This window comes from Carcharodon carcharias, chromosome 4, assembly GCF_017639515.1.
Source record: "Carcharodon carcharias isolate sCarCar2 chromosome 4, sCarCar2.pri, whole genome shotgun sequence".
NCBI classification, from domain to species: domain Eukaryota; kingdom Metazoa; phylum Chordata; class Chondrichthyes; order Lamniformes; family Lamnidae; genus Carcharodon; species Carcharodon carcharias.
In genome coordinates this window covers 185,581,713-185,604,962 of record NC_054470.1, presented here as the reverse complement: position 1 = coordinate 185,604,962, position 23,250 = coordinate 185,581,713, and the positions used below count along the sequence as shown (strand labels likewise).

Here is a 23,250-nt window from a genome sequence, read left to right as displayed (position 1 = left end):
ATCGGAGACTGGGGTGAGGGTTGGGGGCAATTGAGTTTGGAGAGCAAGGATCCTGGAGGTTAGGCCCCCAGGAAGAGGACAAGGTCGTGGATATTGGAGCTGCTGAGCTCGGAGCGATGACCTGGTTCTCTTGGCTTCATAGTCAGAGATTAGCACTTACACTTTTGTTGCAGGCATTCTGGAAGACTGGGCACTAAGGGGCATTTGGTTGATGATGAATAGGCACTTCTGCCTCTGCTATTTCTCTCCCTTCCCCGAGCCCACCGAACCAAACCTCCTCCAAGGTTGCTCTTTGACCAAACACAGGAGTTGTGCCTTTCTCTATGTTCTCTCCTATCTCCCCTCATGCCCTCTCCAAGCTCAGGAAACCATGAACCTGTCCATGAGACCCACCCCCTGCTCCCCTGACTCAATTCCCACTAATCTAGACCATACAAAATCCCTTCCTGGCTCCCATGTTAGCTGGTGTTGTTAACAGTTCTCAGTGCTCGGGTACTGTCTCCCTCTCCTTCAAATCTACTCACATTGCCCATCTCCTCAGAAACCCAGCCCTTGGCCCGTCCTTGCAAACCACTGCCCTCACCTCCAGCCTCCCTTTCTTCCAAAAGTCCTGAACCATGTTATCGCCCCTCAAATCTGTGCCCATGTTTCCCAGACTCCATGTTTAAATTCCTCCAATCAGGTTTCCACTCCTGCCACAAGCCGGAAACAATCAAAGACACAGATGACATCCACCGTCACAGGGGGAATACGATGTGGCGCAGTGTCACAAGACTAGAAATCCAGAAATACAGGCTAATACTCTGGGGGCATGACTTCAAATCCCACCGCAGCTGCTGGTGGAATTTAAATTTAATTTATAAAAGCTGGAACGATAAATCTGGTCTCATTAATGGTGACCATGAGAACTATCATCGATTGTCATAAAAACCCATCTGGTTCATGAATGCCCTATAGGGAAGGAAATCTGCCATTCTTACCTGGTCTGACCTACATGTAACTTTGCCCCTGCTTCGGCTCATCTGCTGCTGAACACCTCATTCATGTTTTTGTTCCTCTGGTTTTGGCTATTCTCCAACGCAATTCCCACGTTCTAAACTTGAGGTTATCCAAAACAAGTCCCACTTCTGTTCTCGCTGACCTATATTGACTCCCAGTTAAGCAACATATTTATATCAAAATGTTGTACATGGACTTCCAAAAGGGATTTGATAAAGTGCTACACCACAGGTTTGTGAGTGAAGTTAGAGCATGGATAGTAGCAATATGGATAAGAAATTGGCTGCGTGACAGGAAAGAGGGAGTAGTGATGAAGGGTTGTGTCTCAAGCTGGAGGAAGGTTGATAGTGGAGTTCCCCAGCGGTCCGTGTTAGGCCCCCTGCTCTTTCTGATGTATATATTAATGACCAAGACTTTGGTATATAGGACATAATTTCAATATTCTCAAATGACATGAAACTTGCAAGTATTGTGAACTGTGAGGAGGATAGTGTTAAACTTCAAATGGACATATGAATGTCCATTCCCTAAATTTCACTGTTTGCAAGAGAAGATTTCTTCTCAACATCTACCATAAACTTGCTTATTTACCGCCCCCCCCCCCACTTTTTTTGAAGTCCTTACTCGTGGCTCAACTTGAAACAGTTTATGTGAGAACATTCAAGAAAACTCGGTGAACTAAATAATTTTGAAATAAAGACTATACAGAGGATGTTAATTTTTGATGTTTATGAAGAGATCAACCTCGTGTGCATTGTTTTCAGTCGGCAGTTCTACACGGCTTCTTTGATGAGTGTGGCCAGTCTTTGTAAACCCTAGAAGGAGCAAGGAAAATGCAAATGAGGAATGCTTATTCTATCATTTTACTTCATTATTTTTTGGGACGACAGTGCATTCTCCAGAGTCCCACTGTTCCACTTTCATACTCTTGGGTCAGAAGCTAGTCTCCATGTGCCTGCTCCCTCTCACTGTATAATTACAGAACATGTGGAGCACAGAAACAGGTCATTCGGCCCAAATGGTTATGCTCTATCCATCAGTACATCCTTCTATTCCTTTCTTTCTCATGCCATTATCTAGCTTCCTTTTAAAGGCATCAGTAACGCACTAGGTGCCAACTGTGGCTCAGTAGGTAGCACTCTTATCCCTGAGTCTAGGAAGGTGTGGGTTCAAGCCCTACTCTAGGCCGGAATTGCTCCAGATTCGCACTAAGCTAAAGTACTAAAAAAAAGTCATGCCATCCGCAATGGCTGGTATTGTCTGCTTCCCGTCTCATTAATTATGCAGCCATCATGCCATCTTGCTGGTGGCAGGCCTCTGATTGGCCCACCACACCGCTTACTCACGCCGGGTGACATATTTAAACTGCAGCTGCGCACTCAGTTCTCAATGCTTGCAGTCCAAATCTGCTCCAGTGAAGACATGGCCCTGAAAGCCAAGAAGAATTCAATGACCCGTCACTGGAATGGCTTTTGGAGGCCCACCTCTAGCCCCCCGCGCCCCCCCCCCCCACCACCGCTCCGGCCACAGGAGGCCTATCAGTCCCAGCTTGGGAGGCGGTGGCAGAGGTGGTCAGTGCCAAGGCTGCAGAGAAGAGGTTGGCCATCCAGTGCAGAAAGAAGTTGAATAATCTCATCTGTGCCGCCAGGGTAAGGAAACCATCTCATCGCTCTAAACTCACACACTCACAAGCCCGTCACACATTCACTGGCATCTCACTCACTGCCAGCTCAAGGGACATCACCACTCACTCTCCCACACACACACCCTCACATCTCCATCTGGCCTCATCTCCTCTGGAAACTGCCTCCTCAGCCCTCACCATCTTGAGGCCACTTGCACAGATCAACATGTGTTCCCCCCACACACACAACACCCTGGGTTACCCTCCTTCCCCAGCACAGCCCTCGCCCTGCAGCCTCTTCCCTTGCCTGAGGCCACTTCTCCCCCTTCCCTAAGCAAGCCCTAGCCCTGCAGCCATTGAAAAGCCACCCCCGCCTTACGACTGGTCTGATAGGTACAGACCTGCCCATGAGCACCCCTAAAAGTGATGTGGTTCTGCCTGCAGTGCCTGGCGCTGATGACTACGAGTGCTGCCCAAAGCAAGGTAGGCAAACAGACAGAAAAGTGCAGCTCGCCAGGTGCATGTCACTTATGTGCAGTGTTGATGTGCCCAGATGATCCAGCGTAGGGGGGTGGGGGGATGATTCCGGCGAGCAGGGCTTATAACGAGATGCTAAAGTGTTGAAATTAGGTTCCCAAAGGAAATAGATAGATTTCTGGACCCTAAAGGTGTCAAGGCGTATGAGGAGAGAGTAGAATGACGGTGTTGAGACAGAGGATCAGCCATGATCATATTGAATGGTGGAGCAGGCTCGAAGGGCAGAATGGCCTACTCCTATTTTTCATGCTTCTAAGCTATTGGCGGTTGGAGCAGACGATTGCAAACTGGTTTCACGACAGCACAAAACCAATTTGTGGCCTTCTCGCCATGTGGCTTGCTCATGGCCGCCATGACACCCATCACCAAAGGGACTGGAAAATTCCACCCTAGGATTTCAGCGCACATGAAACTTGAGTGTTGTGCTGAGCGAGTGTTGCACTGTTGGAGGTGCTGTCGCTCAGATGAGGCATTAAACCGAGGCCCTGTCTGCCCTCTCAGGTGGGCCATATGAGATCCCCGGGTACTCTGTTGAGGAACAGCAGGGAAATCAGCCCCAAATTCCTGCCCAAAATTTATTCCTCAATCAACATGACAAACACAGATTGGTTGGTTGGCATCTGCCCACCTGCAAGAGATGATGGGAATGCAGCCTCAGGACTGTGGTGAGATTAGCTGGAATCATCTGCTGCACTTCTTTTGATGGCTAAACAAGTGGATTAAAGCCTGTCACAAATGCCACACATGAGTTGTCCCTGGCCGGTGGTGCAGGGTGATCTCTGTTGGCACCTTGTTTGCAGGGCTGGCAACTGCTTTGCAGCTTCTGAAACCACATGTCGTGTTTGTGGCAAATTCCTGCCCTCGGCTGATGTCGCCATTTGTATCGAACGTCAGCTAGAGGTTCCCACTTGTCGTGATTAGGGGAGGGGATGGCATAGTGGTACTGCCACTGGGATAGTAATCCAGGCACCTAGAGCAGTGCTCTGGGGACAAGGGTTTGATTCCCACCACAGTAGATGGTGGAAATTGAATTAACTAAAGATCTGGAATTAAAAGTCTAATGATGGCCATTGTCGATTGCTGTAAAAACCCATCTAGTTCACTAATGCCCTTTAGGGAAGGGAATCTGCCGTCTTTACTTGGTCTGGCCTACATGTGACTCCAGACCCACAGCAGTGTGGTTGACTCTTAACTGCCCTCTGAAAGCCCTCACAAGCCACCCGGTCGTATCAAGCCGCCAAAAAGTCTAAAAGGCATGAAACTGAACGGACCACCCAGCATTGACCACTGCACTGGAAATGGCAACGTCAAACTCTGCCCTGTGGACTCTGCAAAGTCCTCCTTATTAACATCTGGGGGCTAGTGCCAAAATTGGAAGAGCTGTCTCACAGACTAGTCAAGCAACAGCCAAACATAGTCATCCTCACGGAATCATATCTTACAGATAATGCCCCAGACACCACCATCACCATCCCTGGGTATGTCCTGTCCCACTGGCAGGGCAGATCCAGCAGAGGTGGCGGCACAGTGGTATACAGTCGGGAGGGAGGGAGTTGCCCTGGGAGTCCTCAACATCGACTCCGGACCCCATGAAGTCTCATGGCATCTGGTCAAACGTGGGCAAGGAAACCTCCTGCTGATTACCACGTATCGTCCTCTCTCAGCTGATGAATCAGTGCTCGTCCATGTTGAACGTCACTTGGAGGAAGCACTGAGTGTGCTCAGTGGGCGCAGAATGTTCTCTGGGTGGGGGACTTCAATATCCATCACCAAGAGTGGCTCGGTTGCACCACAACAGGGCAAGTCCTAAATGACATAACTGCTAGACTGGGTCTGTGGCAGGTGGTGAGGGAACCAACAAGATCGAAAATCATAATTGACCTTATCCTCACAAACCTGCCTGCCGCAGATGCATCTGTCCCTGACAGTATCGGTGGGCGTGACCACCGCACAGTCCTTGTGGAGATGAAGTCCCGCCTTCACATTGAGGATACCCTCCATCGTGTTGTGTGGCACTAACACCATGCTAAATGGGTCAAATTTTGAACAGATCTAGCAACTCAAGACTGGGCATCAATGAGGTGCTGTGGGCCATTAGCAGCAGCAGAATTGTACTCGAACACAATCTGTAACCTCGTGACCTGGCATATCCCCCACTCTACCATTACCATCAAGCCAGAGGATCAACCCTGATTCAATGAAGAGTGAAAGGGCATGTCAGGAGCAGCAACCGGCATGCCTAAAAATGAGGTGTCAACCTGGTGAAGCTACAACACAGAATGACCTAAGGGCTCAACAGTCTGAGCGGCAAGCGATAGACGGAGATAAGTGACTCCATAATCAACGGATCAGATTTCCGCTCTGCAGTCCTGAATGATGGTGGACAATAAAACAACTCACTGGAGGAGGAGGCTCCACAAATATCCCCATCCTCAATGATGGAGGAGTCAGCACATAGTGCAAAAGATAAAGCTGAAGCATTTGCTACAACCTTCAGCCAGAAGTGCCAAGTGAATGATCCTTCTTGACCTCCTCTGATTTAGCCAATTCGATTCACTTCACGTGATATCAAGAAATGGCTGAAGGCACTAGATACTGCAAAGGGTTTGGGCTCTGACAATATTCTGGCAATAGTACTGAAGACTTGTTCTCCAGAACTTGCCGCGCCCCTAGCCAAGCTGCTCCAGTACAGCTACAACACTGGCATCTACCCGGCTATGTGGAAAATTGCCCAGGTATGTCCTATACACAAAAAGCAAGACAAATCCAACCCAGCCAATTACCGCCCCATCAGTCTACTCTCGATCATCAGTAAAGTAATGGAAGGGGTCATCAACAGTGCTATCAAGCAGCACTTGCTTAACAATAACCTGCTCACTGATAAAAACAAAAAAACTGCGGATGCTGGAAATCCAAAACAAAAACAGAATTACCTGGAAAAACTCAGCAGGTCTGGCAGCATCGGCGGAGAAGAAAAGAGTTGACGTTTCGAGTCCTCATGACCCTTCGACAGAACTTGAGTTCGAGTCCAGGAAAGAGCTGAAATTATAAACTGGTTTAAGGTGTGTGTGTGGGGGGTGGAGAGATAGAGAGACAGAGAGGTGGAGGGGGGGGGGTTGTGGTTGTAGGGACAAACAAGCAGTGATAGAAGCAGATCATCAAAAGATGTCAACGACAATAGTACAATAGAACACATAGGTGTTAAAGTTAAAGTTGGTGATATTATCTAAACGAATTTGCTAATTAAGAATGGATGGTAGGGCACTCAAGGTATAGTTCTAGTGGGGTTTTTTTTATAATGGAAATAGGTGGGAAAAGGAAAATCTTTATAATTTATTGGAAAAAAAAAGGAAGGGGGAAACAGAAAGGGGGTGGGGATGGGGGAGGGAGCTCATGACCTAAAGTTGTTGAATTCAATATTCAGTCCGGAAGGCTGTAAAGTCCCTAGTCGGAAGATGAGGTGTTGTTCCTCCAGTTTGCGTTGGGCTTCACTGGAACAATGCAGCAAGCCAAGGACAGACATGTGGGCAAGAGAGCAGGGTGGAGTGTTAAAATGGCAAGCGACAGGGAGGTTTGGGTCATTCTTGCGGACAGACCGCAGGTGTTCTGCAAAGCGGTCGCCCAGTTTACGTTTGGTCTCTCCAATGTAGAGGAGACCACATTGGGAGCAACGAATGCAGTAGACTAAGTTGGGGGAAATGCAAGTGAAATGCTGCTTCACTTGAAAGGAGTGTTTGGGTCCTTGGACGGTGAGGAGAGAGGAAGTGAAGGGGCAGGTGTTGCATCTTTAGCGTGGGCATGGGGTTGTGCCATAGGAGGGGGTTGAGGAGTAGGGGGTGATGGAGGAGTGGACCAGGGTGTCCCGGAGGGAGCGATCCCTACGGAATGCCGATAAGGGGGGTGAAGGGAAGATGTGTTTGGTGGTGGCATCATGCTGGAGTTGGCGGAAATGGCGGAGGATGAGCCTTTGAATGCGGAGGCTGGTGGGGTGATAAGTGAGGACAAGGGGGACCCTATCATGTTTCTGGGAGGGAGGAGAAGGCGTGAGGGCGGATGCGCGGGAGATGGGCCGGACACGGTTGAGGGCCCTGTCAACCACCGTGGGTGGAAAACCTCGGTTAAGGAAGAAGGAGGACATGTCAGAGGAACTGTTTTTGAATGTAGCATCATCGGAACAGATGCGACGGAGGTGAAGGAACTGAGAGAATGGGATGGAGTCCTTACAGGAAGCGGGGTGTGAGGAGCTGTAGTCGAGATAGCTGTGGGAGTCGGTGGGTTTGTAATGGATATTGGTGGACAGTCTATCACCAGAGATTGAGACAGAGAGGTCAAGGAAGGGAAGGGAAGTGTCAGAGATGGACCACGTGAAAATGATGGAGGGGTGGAGATTGGAAGCAAAATTAATAAATTTTTCCAAGTCCTGACGAGAGCATGAAGCGGCACCGAAGTAATCATCGATGTACCGGAGAAAGAGTTGTGGAAGGGGGCCGGAGTAGGACTGCAACAAGGAATGTTCCACATACCCCATAAAGAGACAGGCATAGCTGGGGCCCATGCGGGTACCCATAGCCACACCTTTTATTTGGAGGAAGTGAGAGGAGTTGAAGGAGAAATTGTTCAGCGTGAGAACAAGTTCAGCCAGACGGAGGAGAGTAGTGGTGGATGGGGATTGTTCGGGCCTCTGTTCGAGGAAGAAGCTAAGGGCCCTCAGACCATCCTGGTGGGGGATGGAGGTGTAGAGGGATTGGACGTCCATGGTGAAGAGGAAGCGGTAGGGGCCAGGGAACTGGAAATTGTTGATGTGATGTAAGGTGTCAGAGGAATCACGGATGTAGGTGGGAAGGGACTGGACAAGGGGAGAGAGAAGGGAGTCAAGATAACAAGAAATGAGTTCTGTGGGGCAGGAGCAAGCTGAGACGATCGGTCTACCGGGGCAGTTCTGTTTGTGGATTTTGGGTAGGAGATAGAAGCGGGCCGTCCGAGGTTGGGCGACTATCAGGTTGGAAGCTGTGAGAGGGAGATCCCCAGAGGAGATGAGGTCAGTGACAGTCCTGGAAACAGTGGCTTGATGTTCAGTGGTGGGGTCATGGTCCAGGGAGAGGTAGGAGGAAGTGTCTGCGAGTTGACGCTCAGCCTCCGCGAGGTAGAGGTCAGTGCGCCAGACAACAACAGCACCACCCTTGTCAGCGGGTTTGATGACAATGTCAGGGTTGGACCTGAGAGAATGGAGTGCAGTAGGTTCAGAGAGAGACAGGTTAGAATGGGTGAGAGGAGCAGAGAAATTGAGACGACTAATGTCGCGCCGACAGTTCTCAATGAAAAGATCGAGAGAAGGTAAGAATCCAGAGGGAGGGGTCCAGGTGGAGGGAGAATATTGGAGATGGGTAAAAGGATCCGTTGAACTGGGAGAGGACTCCTGCCCAAAGAAGTGAGCCCGGAGACGAAGACGGCGGAAGAAGAGTTCAGTATCATGCCGAGCCCGAAATTCATTGAGGTGAGGGCGTAAGGGTATGAAACTAAGTCCTTTGCTGAGCACTGAACATTCAGCATCGGAGAGGGGAAGGTCAGGGGGTATAGTGAATACACGGCTGGGGTTGGGATTGGAAGATGGGGTGGGGACGGAGGGACAGGCAGGGGTGGAGGGTCCTAGATGGGGGTTGGTGTCGATGAGTTGTTGGAGCTTGCGTTCCTTAGCACTTGAGAGAAAGAGAAAAAGTTTCTTGTTGAGGCGTCGGATGAGCCGAAGGATAAAATGAAACTGGGGGCACGCGCAGCTTTGAAAAAGGGTACGGCGGTGCTGCTGGAGGGAGAGGTCGAGTGTGTTCATATGGCGGCGCATGGCACTGAGAGTGGATTTCAGAATGTGACGGGAACAGCAGTTCGAACCCACACAGGATTACAGGTATCTCTGGGACATAAAACTTTTTCTCTTTCTCTCAAGTGCTAAGGAACGCAAGCTCCAACAACTCATCGACACCAACACCCATCTAGGACCCTCCACCCCTGCCTGTCCCTCCGTCCCCACCCCATCTTCCAATCCCAGCCCTGGCTGTGTATTCACTATACACCCTGACCTTCCCCTCTCCGATGCTGAACGTTCAGTGCTCAGCAAAGGACTTAGTTTCATACCCTTACGCCCTCACCTCAATGAATTTTGGGCTCGGCATGATACTGAACTCTTCTTCCGCCGTCTTCGTCTCCGGGCTCACTTCTTTGGGCAGGAGTCTTCTCCCAGTTCAACGGATCCTTTTACCCATCTCCAATATTCTCCCTCCACCTGGACCCCTCCCTCTGGATTCTTACCTTCTCTCGATCTTTTCATTGAGAACTGTCGGCGCGACATCAGTCGTCTCAATTTCTCTGCTCCTCTCACCCATTCTAACCTGTCTCTCTCTGAACTTACTGCACTCCATTCTCTCAGGTCCAACCCTGACATTGTAATCAAACCCGCTGACAAGGGTGGTGCTGTTGTTGTCTGGCGCACTGACCTCTACCTCGCGGAGGCTGAGCGTCAACTCGCAGACACTTCCTCCTACCTCTCCCTGGACCATGACCCCACCACTGAACATCAAGCCACTGTTTCCAGGACTGTCACTGACCTCATCTCCTCTGGGGATCTCCCTCCCACAGCTTCCAACCTGATAGTCACCCAACCTCGGACGGCCCGCTTCTATCTCCTACCCAAAATCCACAAACAGAACTGCCCCGGTAGAACGATCATCTCAGCTTGCTCCTGCCCCACAGAACTCATTTCTCGTTATCTTGACTCCCTTGTCCAGTCCCTTCCCACCTACATCCGTGATTCCTCTGACACCTTACGTCACATCAACAATTTCCAGTTCCCTGGCCCCTACCGCTTCCTCTTCACCATGGACGTCCAATCCCTCTACACCTCCATCCCCCACCAGGATGGTCTGAGGGCCCTTAGCTTCTTCCTCGAACAGAGGCCCGAACAATCCCCATCCACCACTACTCTCCTCCGTCTGGCTGAACTTGTTCTCATGCTGAACAATTTCTCCTTCAACTCCTCTCACTTCCTCCAAATAAAAGGTGTGGCTATGGGTACCCGCATGGGCCCCAGCTATGCCTGTCTCTTTATGGGGTATGTGGAACATTCCTTGTTGCAGTCCTACTCCGGCCCCCTTCCACAACTCTTTCTCTGGTACATCGATGATTACTTCGGTGCCGCTTCATGCTCTCGTCAGGACTTGGAAAAATTTATTAATTTTGCTTCCAATCTCCACCCCTCCATCATTTTCACGTGGTCCATCTCTGACACTTCCCTTCCCTTCCTTGACCTCTCTGTCTCAATCTCTGGTGATAGACTGTCCACCAACATCCATTACAAACCCACTGACTCCCACAGCTATCTCGACTACAGCTCCTCACACCCCGCTTCCTGTAAGGACTCCATCCCATTCTCTCAGTTCCTTCACCTCCGTCGCATCTGTTCCGATGATGCTACATTCAAAAACAGTTCCTCTGACATGTCCTCCTTCTTCCTTAACCGAGGTTTTCCACCCACGGTGGTTGACAGGGCCCTCAACCGTGTCCGGCCCATCTCCCGCGCATCCGCCCTCACGCCTTCTCCTCCCTCCCAGAAACATGATAGGGTCCCCCTTGTCCTCACTTATCACCCCACCAGCCTCCGCATTCAAAGGATCATCCTCCGCCATTTCCGCCAACTCCAGCATGATGCCACCACCAAACACATCTTCCCTTCACCCCCCTTATCGGCATTCCGTAGGGATAGCTCCCTCCGGGACACCCTGGTCCACTCCTCCATCACCCCCTACTCCTCAACCCCCTCCTATGGCACAACCCCATGCCCACGCTAAAGATGCAACACCTGCCCCTTCACTTCCTCTCTCCTCACCGTCCAAGGACCCAAACACTCCTTTCAAGTGAAGCAGCATTTCACTTGCATTTCCCCCAACTTAGTCTACTGCATTCGTTGCTCCCAATGTGGTCTCCTCTACATTGGAGAGACCAAACGTAAACTGGGCGACCACTTTGCAGAACACCTGCGGTCTGTCCGCAAGAATGACCCAAACCTCCCTGTCGCTTGCCATTTTAACACTCCACCCTGCTCTCTTGCCCACATGTCTGTCCTTGGCTTGCTGCATTGTTCCAGTGGAGCCCAACGCAAACTGGAGGAACAACACCTCATCTTCCGACTAGGGACTTTATAGCCTTCCGGACTGAATATTGAATTCAACAACTTTAGGTCGTGAGCTCCCTCCCCCATCCCCACCCCCTTTCTGTTTCCCCCTTCCCTTTTTTTTCCAATAAATTATAAAGATTTTCCTTTTCCCACCTATTTCCATTATAAAAAACCCCCCACTAGAGCTATACCTTGAGTGCCCTACCATCCATTCTTAATTAGCACATTCGTTTAGATAATATCACCAACTTTAACTTTAACACCTATATGTTCTATTGTACTATTGTCGTTGACATCTTTTGATGATCTGCTTCTATCACTGCTTGTTTGTCCCTACAACCACACCGCCCCCCCACCTCTCTGTCTCTCTATCTCTCCGCCCCCCACACACACACCTTAAACCAGCTTATAATTTCAGCTCTTTCCTGGACTCGAACTCAAGTTCTGTCGAAGGGTCATGAGGACTCGAAACGTCAACTCTTTTCTTCTCCGCCGATGCTGCCAGACCTGCTGAGTTTTTCCAGGTAATTCTGTTTTTGTCCTGCTCACTGATGCCCAGTTTGGGTTCCGCCAGAGTCACTCAGCCCCTGACCTCTTTACAGCCTTGGTTCAAACATGGACAAAAGAGCTGAACTCCCCAGGTGAAGTGAGAGTGACTGCCCTTGACATCAATTGATGAGTGTGGCATCAAGGAGCCCTAGCAAAACTGGAGTCAATGGGAATCAGGGGGAAAACTCTCCGCTGGTTGGAGTCATACCGAGCACAAAGAAAGATGGTTGTGGTTGTTGGAGGCCAATCATCTCAGCTCCAGGACATCACTGCAGGAGTTCCTCAGGGTAGTGTCCTTGGCCCAACCATCTTCAGCTGCTTCATCAATGACCTTCCTTCCATCATAAGGTCAGGAGTGGGAATGTTTGCATATCCTTGGGGATGTGGCCATCTTCCATCCTGTGCACATGTACAAGCCAGCAATGTCTTCTTTGCTTGGCATGTTTGCCCTAGAAAGGGCTGCTTCATTGCCGACTTTGTCATTATCACATTGGTGGTCGTGGGAGCTTGCTGTGTGTAAAATTGATTGCTCTGTTTCCTCCATGACAACAGTGACTATAATTCAAAAGTACTTCATTGGCTGTAAAGTGCTTTGGGAGTGCCTGTGGTCATGAAAGGTGCTATATAAATGCAAGACTTTTTCTTCTTAATCACCTCAACTGCTCCATATGGCAGTGAGTTCCACATTCTCTGGGTAAAGCAGTAGCTCCTCAATTCCCTAATGGATATATTCGTGACTATCTGATATTCGTGGCCCCTAGTTTTGTTTCCCACCACAAGTGCGGACATCTTCTCCGCTTCTACCCTATCAAACACCTTCACAATTGTAAAGGCCTCCATCAGTTTGCAACTCACTCAGCTTTCTCTGTCCTGAAAGAAAGAGCCCCAGCCTGTTCAATCTTTCCTGATAGTTGTAACCTTTCAGTTCTGGTATCATCCTTCTAAGTGCTTAATGACTCAGTGAACAATGAAAGCACTTACTTGATCTATTTGTTCATGGGTAGAAATGGAAAAGGAAGCACGGATGTATGAACAAGGCGTTGAGCTGTCAAGCATGAACGCTCGACCTGGAACGAACAGCACCTGAGGAGAGGCAGACATACCCATTCTTAGCAGGGGACAATGATGAATATACGAAACAGGAGTAGAAGTAGGTCAAGTGGCCCCCATGCCTGCTCCACCATTCAGCAAGACCATGGCCGAGCTGCCCGTGTCTCGGGTTCGACATTCCCATCTACCCCCGATAACCTTTGATTCCCCTGCCGACCAAGAATCTATCTACCCGTGCCTTAAAAATATTCAATGACCCCGCCTCTACCGCCTTCGGAGGCAGAATTCCAAAGTCACACTACCCTCAGACAAAACATTTCTCTTCATCTCTGAACTAAAAGGGCAATCCTTAATTTTAAAACAGTGCCCCCTAGCTCTGGACTCACCCACAAGAGGAAACATCCTTTCCACATCCACCTTGTTCAGGATCCTGTATATTTCACTCAAGTCACCCCTCACTCTTCTAAACTCCAGTGGAAACAAGCCCAGTCTGTCTAACCTTTCCTCTTCAGATAACCCGTTCATTCTAGGTATCAATCTAGGAAACCTCCTCTGAACCGCCTCCAATGCATTTACATCCTTCCTTAAGTAAGACAACCAAAAGTGCACACAGTATTCGAAGTGCTGTCTCACCAATGCCCTGTATAACTGAAACATAACATCCTTACTTTTATATTCAATTCCTCTTGTAATAAAGGATAGCATTTCATTAGCCTTCTTGATTACTTGCTGCACCTGCATACTAACTTTTTGTGGCTCATGCACTAGATCCCTCTGAACCTCAGAATCCTGCAGTCATTCTCCATTTAAGTAATACTCTGCTTTTTTATTCTTCCTGCCAAAGGGAACAATGTCACATTTCCCCACATTATACTGCATCTGCCAGATTTTTGCCCACTCACTCGACTCAGCTTTATCCGTCTGCAAACTCCTTATATCTTCTTCACAAGATACTTTCCTATCTATCTTTGAGTCGTCTGCAAATTTTGCTACCATGTCTTCACTCCCCTCATCCAAGTCATGGATGTAAATTGTAAAAGGTTGAGGCCCCAGCACAGACTCCTGCGGAACTCCACTCGTCACATCCTGCCAATCGGAAAAAGACCCATTTATGCGTACTCTATACTGTTTTCACGGCAGTTATAAACTTGCGTAAAGATACAAAAGGGGCTGGAGGGAGAAATAAATAAAATAAACACATGGGGCAGGATTTTTTGGATGGCGGGGTTTTCCAATTTGCCACCAGAAGAGTTGGCACTGAGCACGACAGCGCCGCTGCCATTTAACGCTTGAAGGGGCATTAATTGGCTGGAGGTGGGATTTCGGTCCTTCACTCAGGTGGAAGTCCTGCCTCAGGTCGCTGACACAAGTTTGATTGGCAGCAGTGGCCAGGACTGGGACGACAAGCAGTTGCCAGATTCTAAGTTCCAGGGTCCAGAACCAGAACCCAGGGGGCCTCACAGTGCAGAGGACAGATGAGGCCCAGGAGTGTGGGGAGAGCGGCCACACACCATCCAGATTTGGAAATATATCGGCCGTTCCTTCACTGTCGCTGGGTCGAAATCCTAGAACTCCCTCCCTGACAGCGCTATGGGTGTACCTACACCCACATGGACTGCAGCGGTTCTAGAAGCCAGCTCACCGCCCCCTTCTCAAGGGCAACTAGGGATGGGCAATAAATGCTGGTCTAGCCAGTGAAGCCCACATCCTGTGAATGAATAAAAAAAAGATCCCCCACGGTCACCTAACATCACCTGGCATTAGTGCCCCTGGACATGCCAGCGGGGAGCCTAGTGACTCTTTAAAGCCCCGTTCTGGAAAAGTCAGCAGGGACATTTGCTCTGCTCGGTATTTTTTACTTTCTTTTAGCACCTAGCAAAAAAGGTGCATTCATTTTTTTTTCTGAATGCATCTTTAAATGGAGTCAGGAGAGGGGTGGGGTTGGTTGAGGGAGGAATTTTGCAAGTATTCTTCCTGGCTCCACAGCACTACTGTGGGCCTCTGCCAGCCCTTCATTCTCCTCCGCCTTTTAGTCTACCTGGTTCTTAAACCAGTTCTCTTCAAAGTGACGAGCTCCCTCTGGATGCCCGATGAGTCTCGAGGCCCAACTTGGGAATGAGCTTTGGGCCTTCAGCGTAGGATGAAGAGCAGGAAAGGGTGAAGGAGGTGAGGGTGAAGATGAAATGAAGGTGGAGAGGGTGAAGGAAACATGAGTGAAGAGGCAGGGAGGGTGAAGATGAGGGGAGGATGAAAATGAGGCAAGGATGAGGAGGAATGGAAGGTAATGAAGAGGAGAGTGAGAATGAAGAGGGGAGAGTGATGAGGAGGAGAGAGAGAATGAAGAAGAGGGGAAAGTGATGAGGAGGAGTAGGAGAATGAAGAGGGGAGAGTGATGAGGAGGAGTGGGAGAGTGAAGGAGAGGGGAGAGTGATAAAGAGGAGAGGGAGAATGAAGAAGAGGGGAGACTGATGAGGAGGAGAGGCTGAAGTGGAGGAGAAAATAAAGAAACAAAAAACAGTTTCATTCCAGATTGTTATGTGTTGCCGGGACAGTTGCTTCCATCAGCCAAGCCATTACCCCTTTTTGCACTGCCTTCTCCGAGATTAGCTGATAAGTGTCTGGGATTCTCTTTAGCTTCATCCAGAAGAACATGCCTGCATTGGGGACATGCCAATCAACTTCATCTGGAACACAAGAAGCAAACAATATGGGGAAAGAGCCATGAAATATTAACCAAATTAACCATATTATAAAACTTGCATATAACTGTTATCTCAGCTAGACAGGAAGGAGAATTTAAAATAGATTAGAGTCTTACAAAGGAAGGTGGCAAGAAGTGCATTTTGTTCAGTTCCCCTCTCCAGTCACCAAATTTAAAAGAATTAGTGGACATGGAGCAAAGCTACAATGTACCAAGAATTAGCGGAGTTGCGTTAACATTCAAGAATTATTGCTCCATTGCTCTCTGTGTAGGGAGGGACTTTACCCATGTGGCCACTAAGCCTAGATCAAAAAATTTCACTTTCTAAATTCCCTTTAGGTAAATGAGAAAGGAGAGTTAATGTTTGGGATGTGAGCCTTCATCAGGGTTTGGTCTGATGGAGAAGCAGGTCAAGTAAAGTTGACCTTCCTCCCTCTTCCAGTTGCTGGCTGACTGTCAGCATGTTTCTGTTCCTCATCTCCTCAAATCTCCATGCGTAAGGAAGGATTAGGTTCTGGCTTTGGCGGGCTGAAATCTAGGGCACCACCCCAAGGTGCTAGCAAAACCACCCCCCATCTCCAAGTTGTCATGGCTCTTCCTCTGCTTCAGGTGCTACACTTAGTCCTGTTGGGCCTATTCACCTCTTCACCAGCTCAATACAAATGAGAAGATATCTTGTCTCGGTAGAAAAATATAACTCTCTCCCTCACTGAGCCTTTTACTTCACTTTCCCAGCAGTTTAATCCAAGTGCTGATTATTTTACAGAAAGCATTTCCTGACTTAGACCCCAAATTTGTGTCATTAGTTTGTCCCCTTTCCATGGTGTATCTTGTGGTGCTTTAGAATCACATTCCCTTATAGATATTAACCACAGCTCATTTGGTGGCACTCATGTATTAGAAGGCTGTTGGCAGAATCGTCCCAAATTTGCACGAAGTGTGGTAGCAGGTGGGAAATACGACGTTTTATCTGCCGACCGCAATGGTGTATCGTCCCTTGCCACATTAATTGTGCATTCCTGGGAAACACGTTGTTTCGATGGCGGTGACCCCTTCTATCACTCTACGGGTAATCGGGAGTAGACCGATGGGGCAGTAATTGGTTGGGTTGGGTTTGTCCTGTTGTGTGCAAATTGGCGGACGTGCTTCCCCACACCAAAACAGTCTTCAAAAGCACATCTTGGTTGTGTATCACCTTGGAATGTCCTTGCGTAGTGAAAGACAAACATCTACTTACTGGCAATCGGCAGTCAAACTTTTTAAAAAATTCGTTCACGGGATGTGGGCTTCGCTGGCTGGGCCAGCATTTATTGCCCATACCTAGTTGCCCTTGAGAAGGTGGTGGTGAGACTCCTTCTTGAACCGCTGCAGTCCATGTGGTGTAGGTAGACCCACAGTGTTGTTAGGAAGGGGGTTCCAGGATTTTGACCCAGCGACAATGAAGGGACAACGATATATTTCCAAGTTAGGATGATGAGTGATGAACTTCCAGGTGGTGGTGTTCCCATTTATCTGCTGCCCTTGTCCTTCTAGCTGGTAGTGGTCATGGGTTTGGAAGGAGCTAAGGAGCCTTGGTGAATTCCTGCAGTGCATCTTGTAGATGGTACACACTGCTGCTACTATGCATCGGCAGTGGAGGGAGTGAATGTTTGTGGATGTGGTGCCAATCAAGCAGACTGCTTTGTCCTGGACGGTGTCCAGCTTCTTCAGTGTTGTTGGAGCTGCACTCATCCAGGCAAGTGGGGAGTATTCCATCACATTCCTGCCTTGTAGATCGTGGACAGGCTTTGGGGAGTCAGAAGGTGAGTTACTTGTCGCCTAAGTTCTAGCGTCTGACCTGTTCTTGTAGCCAGTGTTTTTATGGCTAGTCCAGTTCAGTTTCTGGTCAATGGTAACTCCCAGGATGTTGATAGTCAGGGATTCAGTGATGGTAATGCCATGGAACGTCTGGGGGAGATGGTTGAATTCTCTCTTGTTGGAGACAGTCATTACCTGACACTTGTGTGGCATGAATGTTACTTGCCAGCCCAAGCCTGGATATTGTCCAGGTCTTGCTGCATTTGGACATGGACTGCTTCAATATCTGAGGAGTTGTGAATGGTGCTAAACATTGTGCAATCATCAGCGAACATCCCCTCTTACGACCTTATGACAGAAGGAAGGTCATTGATGAAGCAGCTGAAGATGGTTGGGTCTAGGACACTATTCTGAAGAACTCCTGCAGTGATGTCTTGGAGCTGAGATGACTGACCTCCAACAACCACAACCATTTCCCTTTGTGCTAGGTGTGACTCCAACCAGCAGAGAGCTTTCCCCCTGATTCCCACTGACTCCAGTTTTGCTAGGGCTCCTTGATGCCACACTCAGTCAAATGCTGCCTTGATGTCAAAGGCAGTCACTCTCACCTCACCTCGGGTGTTCCGCTCTTTTGTCCATGTTTGAGCCAAGGCTATAGTGAGGTCAGGAGCTCAGTGGCCTTGGCAGTACTCAAACTGGGCATCAGTGAGCAGGTTATTGCTAAGCAAGTGCTGCTTGATAGCACTGTTGATGACCCCTTCCATTACTTTACTGGTGATGGAGAGTAGACTGATGGGGCGGTAATTGGCTGGGTTGGATTTGTCCTGCTTTTTGTACACAGGACATACTGGCACAATTTTCCACATAGCCGGGTAGACGCCAGTGTTGTAGCTGTACTGGAACAGCTTGGCTAGGGGCGTGGCAAGTTCTACAGCATAAGTCTTAAGTACTATTGCCGGAATATTGTCATGGCCCACAGCCTTTGCAGTATCTAGTGCCTTCAGCCGTTTCTTGATATCATGTGAAGTGAATCGAGTTGGCTGAAGACTGGCACCTGTGATACTGGGGACCTCCGGAGGAGGCTGAGATGGATCACCCATTTGGCACTTCTGGCTGAAGATTGTTGTGAATGCTTCAGCCTTATCTTTTGCACTGCTGTGCTGGGCTCCTCCATAATTGAAGATGGGGATATTTGTGGAGCCTCCTCCTCCATTGAGTTGTTTAATTGTCAACACAGTTCATGTCTGGATCTGGCAGGACTGCAGAGCTTAGATCTGATCCGTTGGTCGTGGGATCACGTAGCTCTGTCTATCACTTGTTGCTTATGTGTTAGATTGGTGTCCATGAGATCCTGCTGCGTGCAAATTGGCTGCTTTGTTTCCTACATTACAACAGTGACCACCCTTCAAATAGGGAAAAGTACTTCATTTGCTGTAAAGGGATTTGTGGCATCCTGAGGTTGTGGAATGCACTTGGGCTCACCATCTCACCCTCGAAACAAAGTCGGCCTACAGCCAACCTGCTCCATGCTGGCCCGGCCTGCTGCATAAAGCGCTGTGGGCCGGCTAAGCAAGGGCCGAGTGGGACTTGTGCCCCTCACTGGGGAGGTGGTCCCACCCTTGGAAGCACCAGGAGCGTGTAGGTGGGCGTTGCCAGGATTGCAAGAGGAGGTGGAAGGCAGCCCATGGGAAGTGGAAACAGGTAATTCTGACTCTTGGGCAGGGAGGGTTTGTGCACCTTTAGGGAGGGTGGGTGCGGGGGTTGGGGGGGATGGGGGAGGTGGTTTTAAGGCAACAGGTGGGTAGGAAGAAAGGGAGGTCGATCTTAGCGGGAGGGGGGGAGCTGCCCTCTGATTGGCAAAGGGCAACCCCTTCCTTCCCGCTCTTTGAAGAGATTACTTAAAAAATCGGGCTGCCCACTCTCGCTCGGCTGCCTTGCCAACTCTTTTATGGCATGGGCACCGTTTTATCGAGGTCAATCGGCTTGCTAAAATGTCCAATTGACCCTCGATTATCTACTTAAATATTGCGGTAGGGCTGCCGATTTCGGAGCCTGCCCACCCACTCCCTGTATTATAGGGGTGAGCTTAGGGGTTGGTGGGAAGGTGGTGGGCTGGACACCCGCCCTAAATTCCCGACCCCCCCCCCCGCCCCCCCCACCCCCGCCTCACAACATGCCCAGCGGGGGCACGTATAATGCAGCGCTTTATCTTTCTCAACTTCCATTCAAGGGCAATTAGGGATGGGCAACAAATGCTGGCCTAGCCAGTGACGCTCACATCCCATGAAAGAATAAATCAAAAAAGGCAATCCATACAGTGCTGGAAGAATACAAGTTAAGAGAGGCTGGCAGTCAATAGCTCTAGAGAGTAGTGCCAGGGTCTCTCAGGCTACGGGGTGTCTTCTTGCTGCTTTTCCTCAGGGCTAGACAGTCTATGGGTTTCGAGAGCTGCTTCCTCTTGTCTAAATTAAGTATTTGACAACACCCGCCAATTATCCTGACTGATACAGTGGAAAATAGAGGGAAGTGACATCAGCAGCAGATTGTGGACATGCCGGACGTCACTCAGACACATCGATCCAAGTCAAATGCTGGAAGTATTGCATCAGGTCTATTAACATCTAAAATCGTTAAAAGGAAAGGCAAGGTTAATGTTTCGGGGAACGTGTGCCACTTTGTCTGATATGTTAGCCAGTCTTTTTTAGGTTTTTAAGTCTTTACGGGTTCAAGGGGAAGCTAGACATACACACAAGGGGGAAAGGAGTAGGTGGAAATGCTGACTGGCGAAGATGACGAGGGGTGGGAGGAGGCTCATGTGGATCATAAACACTGGGATAAACCTAAAACAAAAACAGAATTACCTGGAAAAACTCAGCAGGTCTGGCAGCATCGGCGGAGAAGAAAAGAGTTGACGTTTCGAGTCCTCATGACCCTTCGACCGAACTCAGTCAACTCTTTTCTTCTCCGCCGATGCTGCCAGACCTGCTGAATTTTTCCAGGTAATTCTGTTTTTGTTTTGGATTTCCAGCATCCGCAGTTTTTTTGTTTTTATCTCTGGGATAAACCTGTTGGGCTAAAGGACCTGTTTCTGCGCTACATATTTTACATAATTCTATGTTTGCACATTGCCCGATTTATGAGCCAGTCTTTTTCGCTGTTGAGAAGCTGGTGGGCCTGCTTCAGTTTCTGCCCTTTCCCTTCTATTTTGAACACCGAAATGGTCAAATGAGCATCTGGCGAAGTCTGGATTCCAGCAGACGGGACGTGAAAATAAGCGACAATTAAAAAACAGAAGCCAGCTGTTATTTAACCAGGAGTAATTCCTAGTCTACCGGCTCCCTTCTAATCTTCAGAAGAAGGGGGTAATAGGGGCTGGCATCAGGCAAATCTGGAATGAATTTACACATTCAAGTCTCCCCCCCGTCCACCTCAGGCTTGACGTTTTCAACAGGATGAACCTTCAGGATGCTTGTGGTGAGCTACCGGATTCCTCCTGTCAAATGACAGGGTTCCCCTTCCACTGTGATGGCCTGACAGCTGTGGCCACCCTTAATTTTAATGATTCCTCGAGTCTTCAGTGGCTGCCTCTATCTAGCCAGCGACGTGCACATCCCGTGAACGAATAAATAAAAAAAAAGACCCTACAGACCAGAATGTGTTAAGTTAGCAGATCATCGGTCTTGGGTGATGTTGGTTCAGGGCTAAATATGAGTCACGTATTGCTAAAATGTCTAACTGACCCTTGATTATCTATTTAAATATGGTGGTAAGGCTGCCGATTTTGGTGCCCGCCCACCTACTCCCTGTGTTATGGAGGTGATACTTCCCTTCTTTCAATGGTTCTTCTTTATTCATTCATGGGATGTGGGCATCACTGGCTAGGCCAGCATTTATTGCCCATCCCTAATTGCCCTTGTTCAGAGGGTATTTCAGAGTCAACCACATTGCTGTGGGTCCGGAGTCACACGTAGGCCAGACCAGGTAAGGACGGCAGATTTCCTTCCCTAAGGGACATTAGTGAACCAGATGGGTTTTTATGACAATTGACAATGGGCATCATCAGACTTTTGATTCCAGCGTTTTATTGAATTCAAATTTCACCATCCGCCTTCGTGGGATTCAAATCCGGGTCCCCAGAGCATTACCCCGGGTCTCTGGGATACTAGTCTAGTGACAATACCACTTAGGCGGCTGGATATCTTCTGAACACTTGAGAAAGCAGACAGGGCTCGGGGTTTAACATCTCATCTGAAATTCAGGAAATCGGAGAGCGTTTAGAACAGGGGTTCCCAAACTGTGGATCGCGACCCTGGGACGAGCGATTACCCTCTAAGGCTGCAATGGCAGCTGCGGGGTGCAGACTCAGATCTGGCAGTCCTCAGATCGCCCGTGAAGCCCCTTTAAACGTGCACCAAGTTTTTTTTTTTGGCCTAATCCGATCAGTTCTGAAGCCTGATCGCTGACAACAACAGTCCACAAAATGGTGGGTGTCTTTGTTGGTCTTGGCCTTCACTGTCTCTTTCCTACATTGGCAGCACACGCCTCCCCACTGTGGGGCTGCCTGCTTGCCCACCGTCTCAGGCAATCCAATTGGCTCTCCTCGTCCGCAGAGCCTGCCATCCCTAGATCGACAGGGCTTTCGGAGGCAGCCCCTTTAATTGGCCGCTGCTGGAAGGATTGCGTAGAATGGGTGGGACTTGGGTTCAGGACTCATCTGGGATCCCCGCGCCTAAGATTCTTTTAACGTGGCAAGATCCTGTCATCATTGTTAATAATCAAGAGTTTAATCTTTGGAACAAAAATGATACAAAATGAACTTTCATTTATGTAGCACCTGTCACGACCTCCCAAAGTGCTTCACAGCCAATGAAGTAGCATCACTGCTGTAACGTAGGCAAAAAAAAAGCCGGCAATTTTGCTGGGTCAAAATCCTGGAACTCCCTCCCTAACAGCACTGTGGGTGTACCTACACCACATGGACTGCAGCGGTTCAAGAAGGCAGCTCACCACCACCTTCTCAAGGGCAATTAGGGATGGGCAATAAATGTTGGCCCAGCCAGCGATGCCCACATCCGGTAAATGAATTAAAAAAAAAATTTGCAAAGCAGACTCCCACGAACAGTTACTCCAGGGACAAATATTGACTGAGACATCACAAAGCACTTCTCAGTTCTTCTCCGAAATAGTGCCATGGGACCTTTCACGTACACCTGAGGAGTCATTCTGGGCCACTGTCTAATACCTTATCTGGAAGATGGCATCTGAGACTTGGCAGCACCTCCATCGACACCTCGTTGAAATGTCAGCTTTGATGCTCAAATCTCTGGAGCTGGAGCAATAGTGCCACCCACAGGGCCAGAGCTGTAGTGCACGTGGGTTAAAGGAACCTCTGCTCGAGTCACACAGAACACCTTCAAGTGCCCTCGGTATAGGCAGTCACAACCTAACCCTAGAGAGAACAGGCACACAGGCCAAAAACTTCATAATTATGGGATAGCAAACATTTCACAGTGAAAGAAAATGATGGTTGCTCCTCTCAGATTGGTTAAGTTAGATTATTGAGCCATGGTATTGGCACAACTTGTATTGACATAGCAACTTTAGTGCCAATAAATGTCTTCCCTGTGAAGACAAGGGAACACTAAGCCAAAGGAGCAGCTATTTGAAGGGCTGATGAAAAGCTTGATTTTAAATAGGGTCTTAAAGGAGAGGGAGATTGAGCGACAGAGACCCCACTGACTTGAAACATTAACTCTGTTTCTCTCACTCCACAGATGCTGCCTGGCCTGCTCAGTATTTCCAGCATTTGTCGTTATTATTTCAGGCTTC

General features: G+C 49.0%; 1 protein-coding gene across 4 annotated transcripts in view; it reads right to left on the bottom strand.

The window, feature by feature from the left end:
• The window catches only part of aadat (aminoadipate aminotransferase), a 118,718-nt gene that overhangs the window by 5,786 nt on the left and 89,682 nt on the right, over positions 1 to 23,250 (bottom strand). The window contains exons 12-14 of one of the 4 annotated variants that reach the window (XM_041187011.1): positions 15,501 to 15,607; positions 12,855 to 12,956; positions 1,744 to 1,814 (exon numbers count right to left, since the gene is read on the bottom strand). In XM_041187011.1, the coding sequence (XP_041042945.1) occupies positions 1,773 to 1,814; positions 12,855 to 12,956; positions 15,501 to 15,607 (251 nt within the window). In that variant the 3' untranslated portion in view covers positions 1,744 to 1,772. Of the gene's footprint in view, positions 1 to 1,713; positions 1,815 to 12,854; positions 12,957 to 15,500; positions 15,608 to 22,663; positions 22,871 to 23,250 lie in introns of those variants that run through there. The other 3 variants (XM_041187010.1, XR_005942885.1, XM_041187012.1) reach the window with 3 other exon arrangements.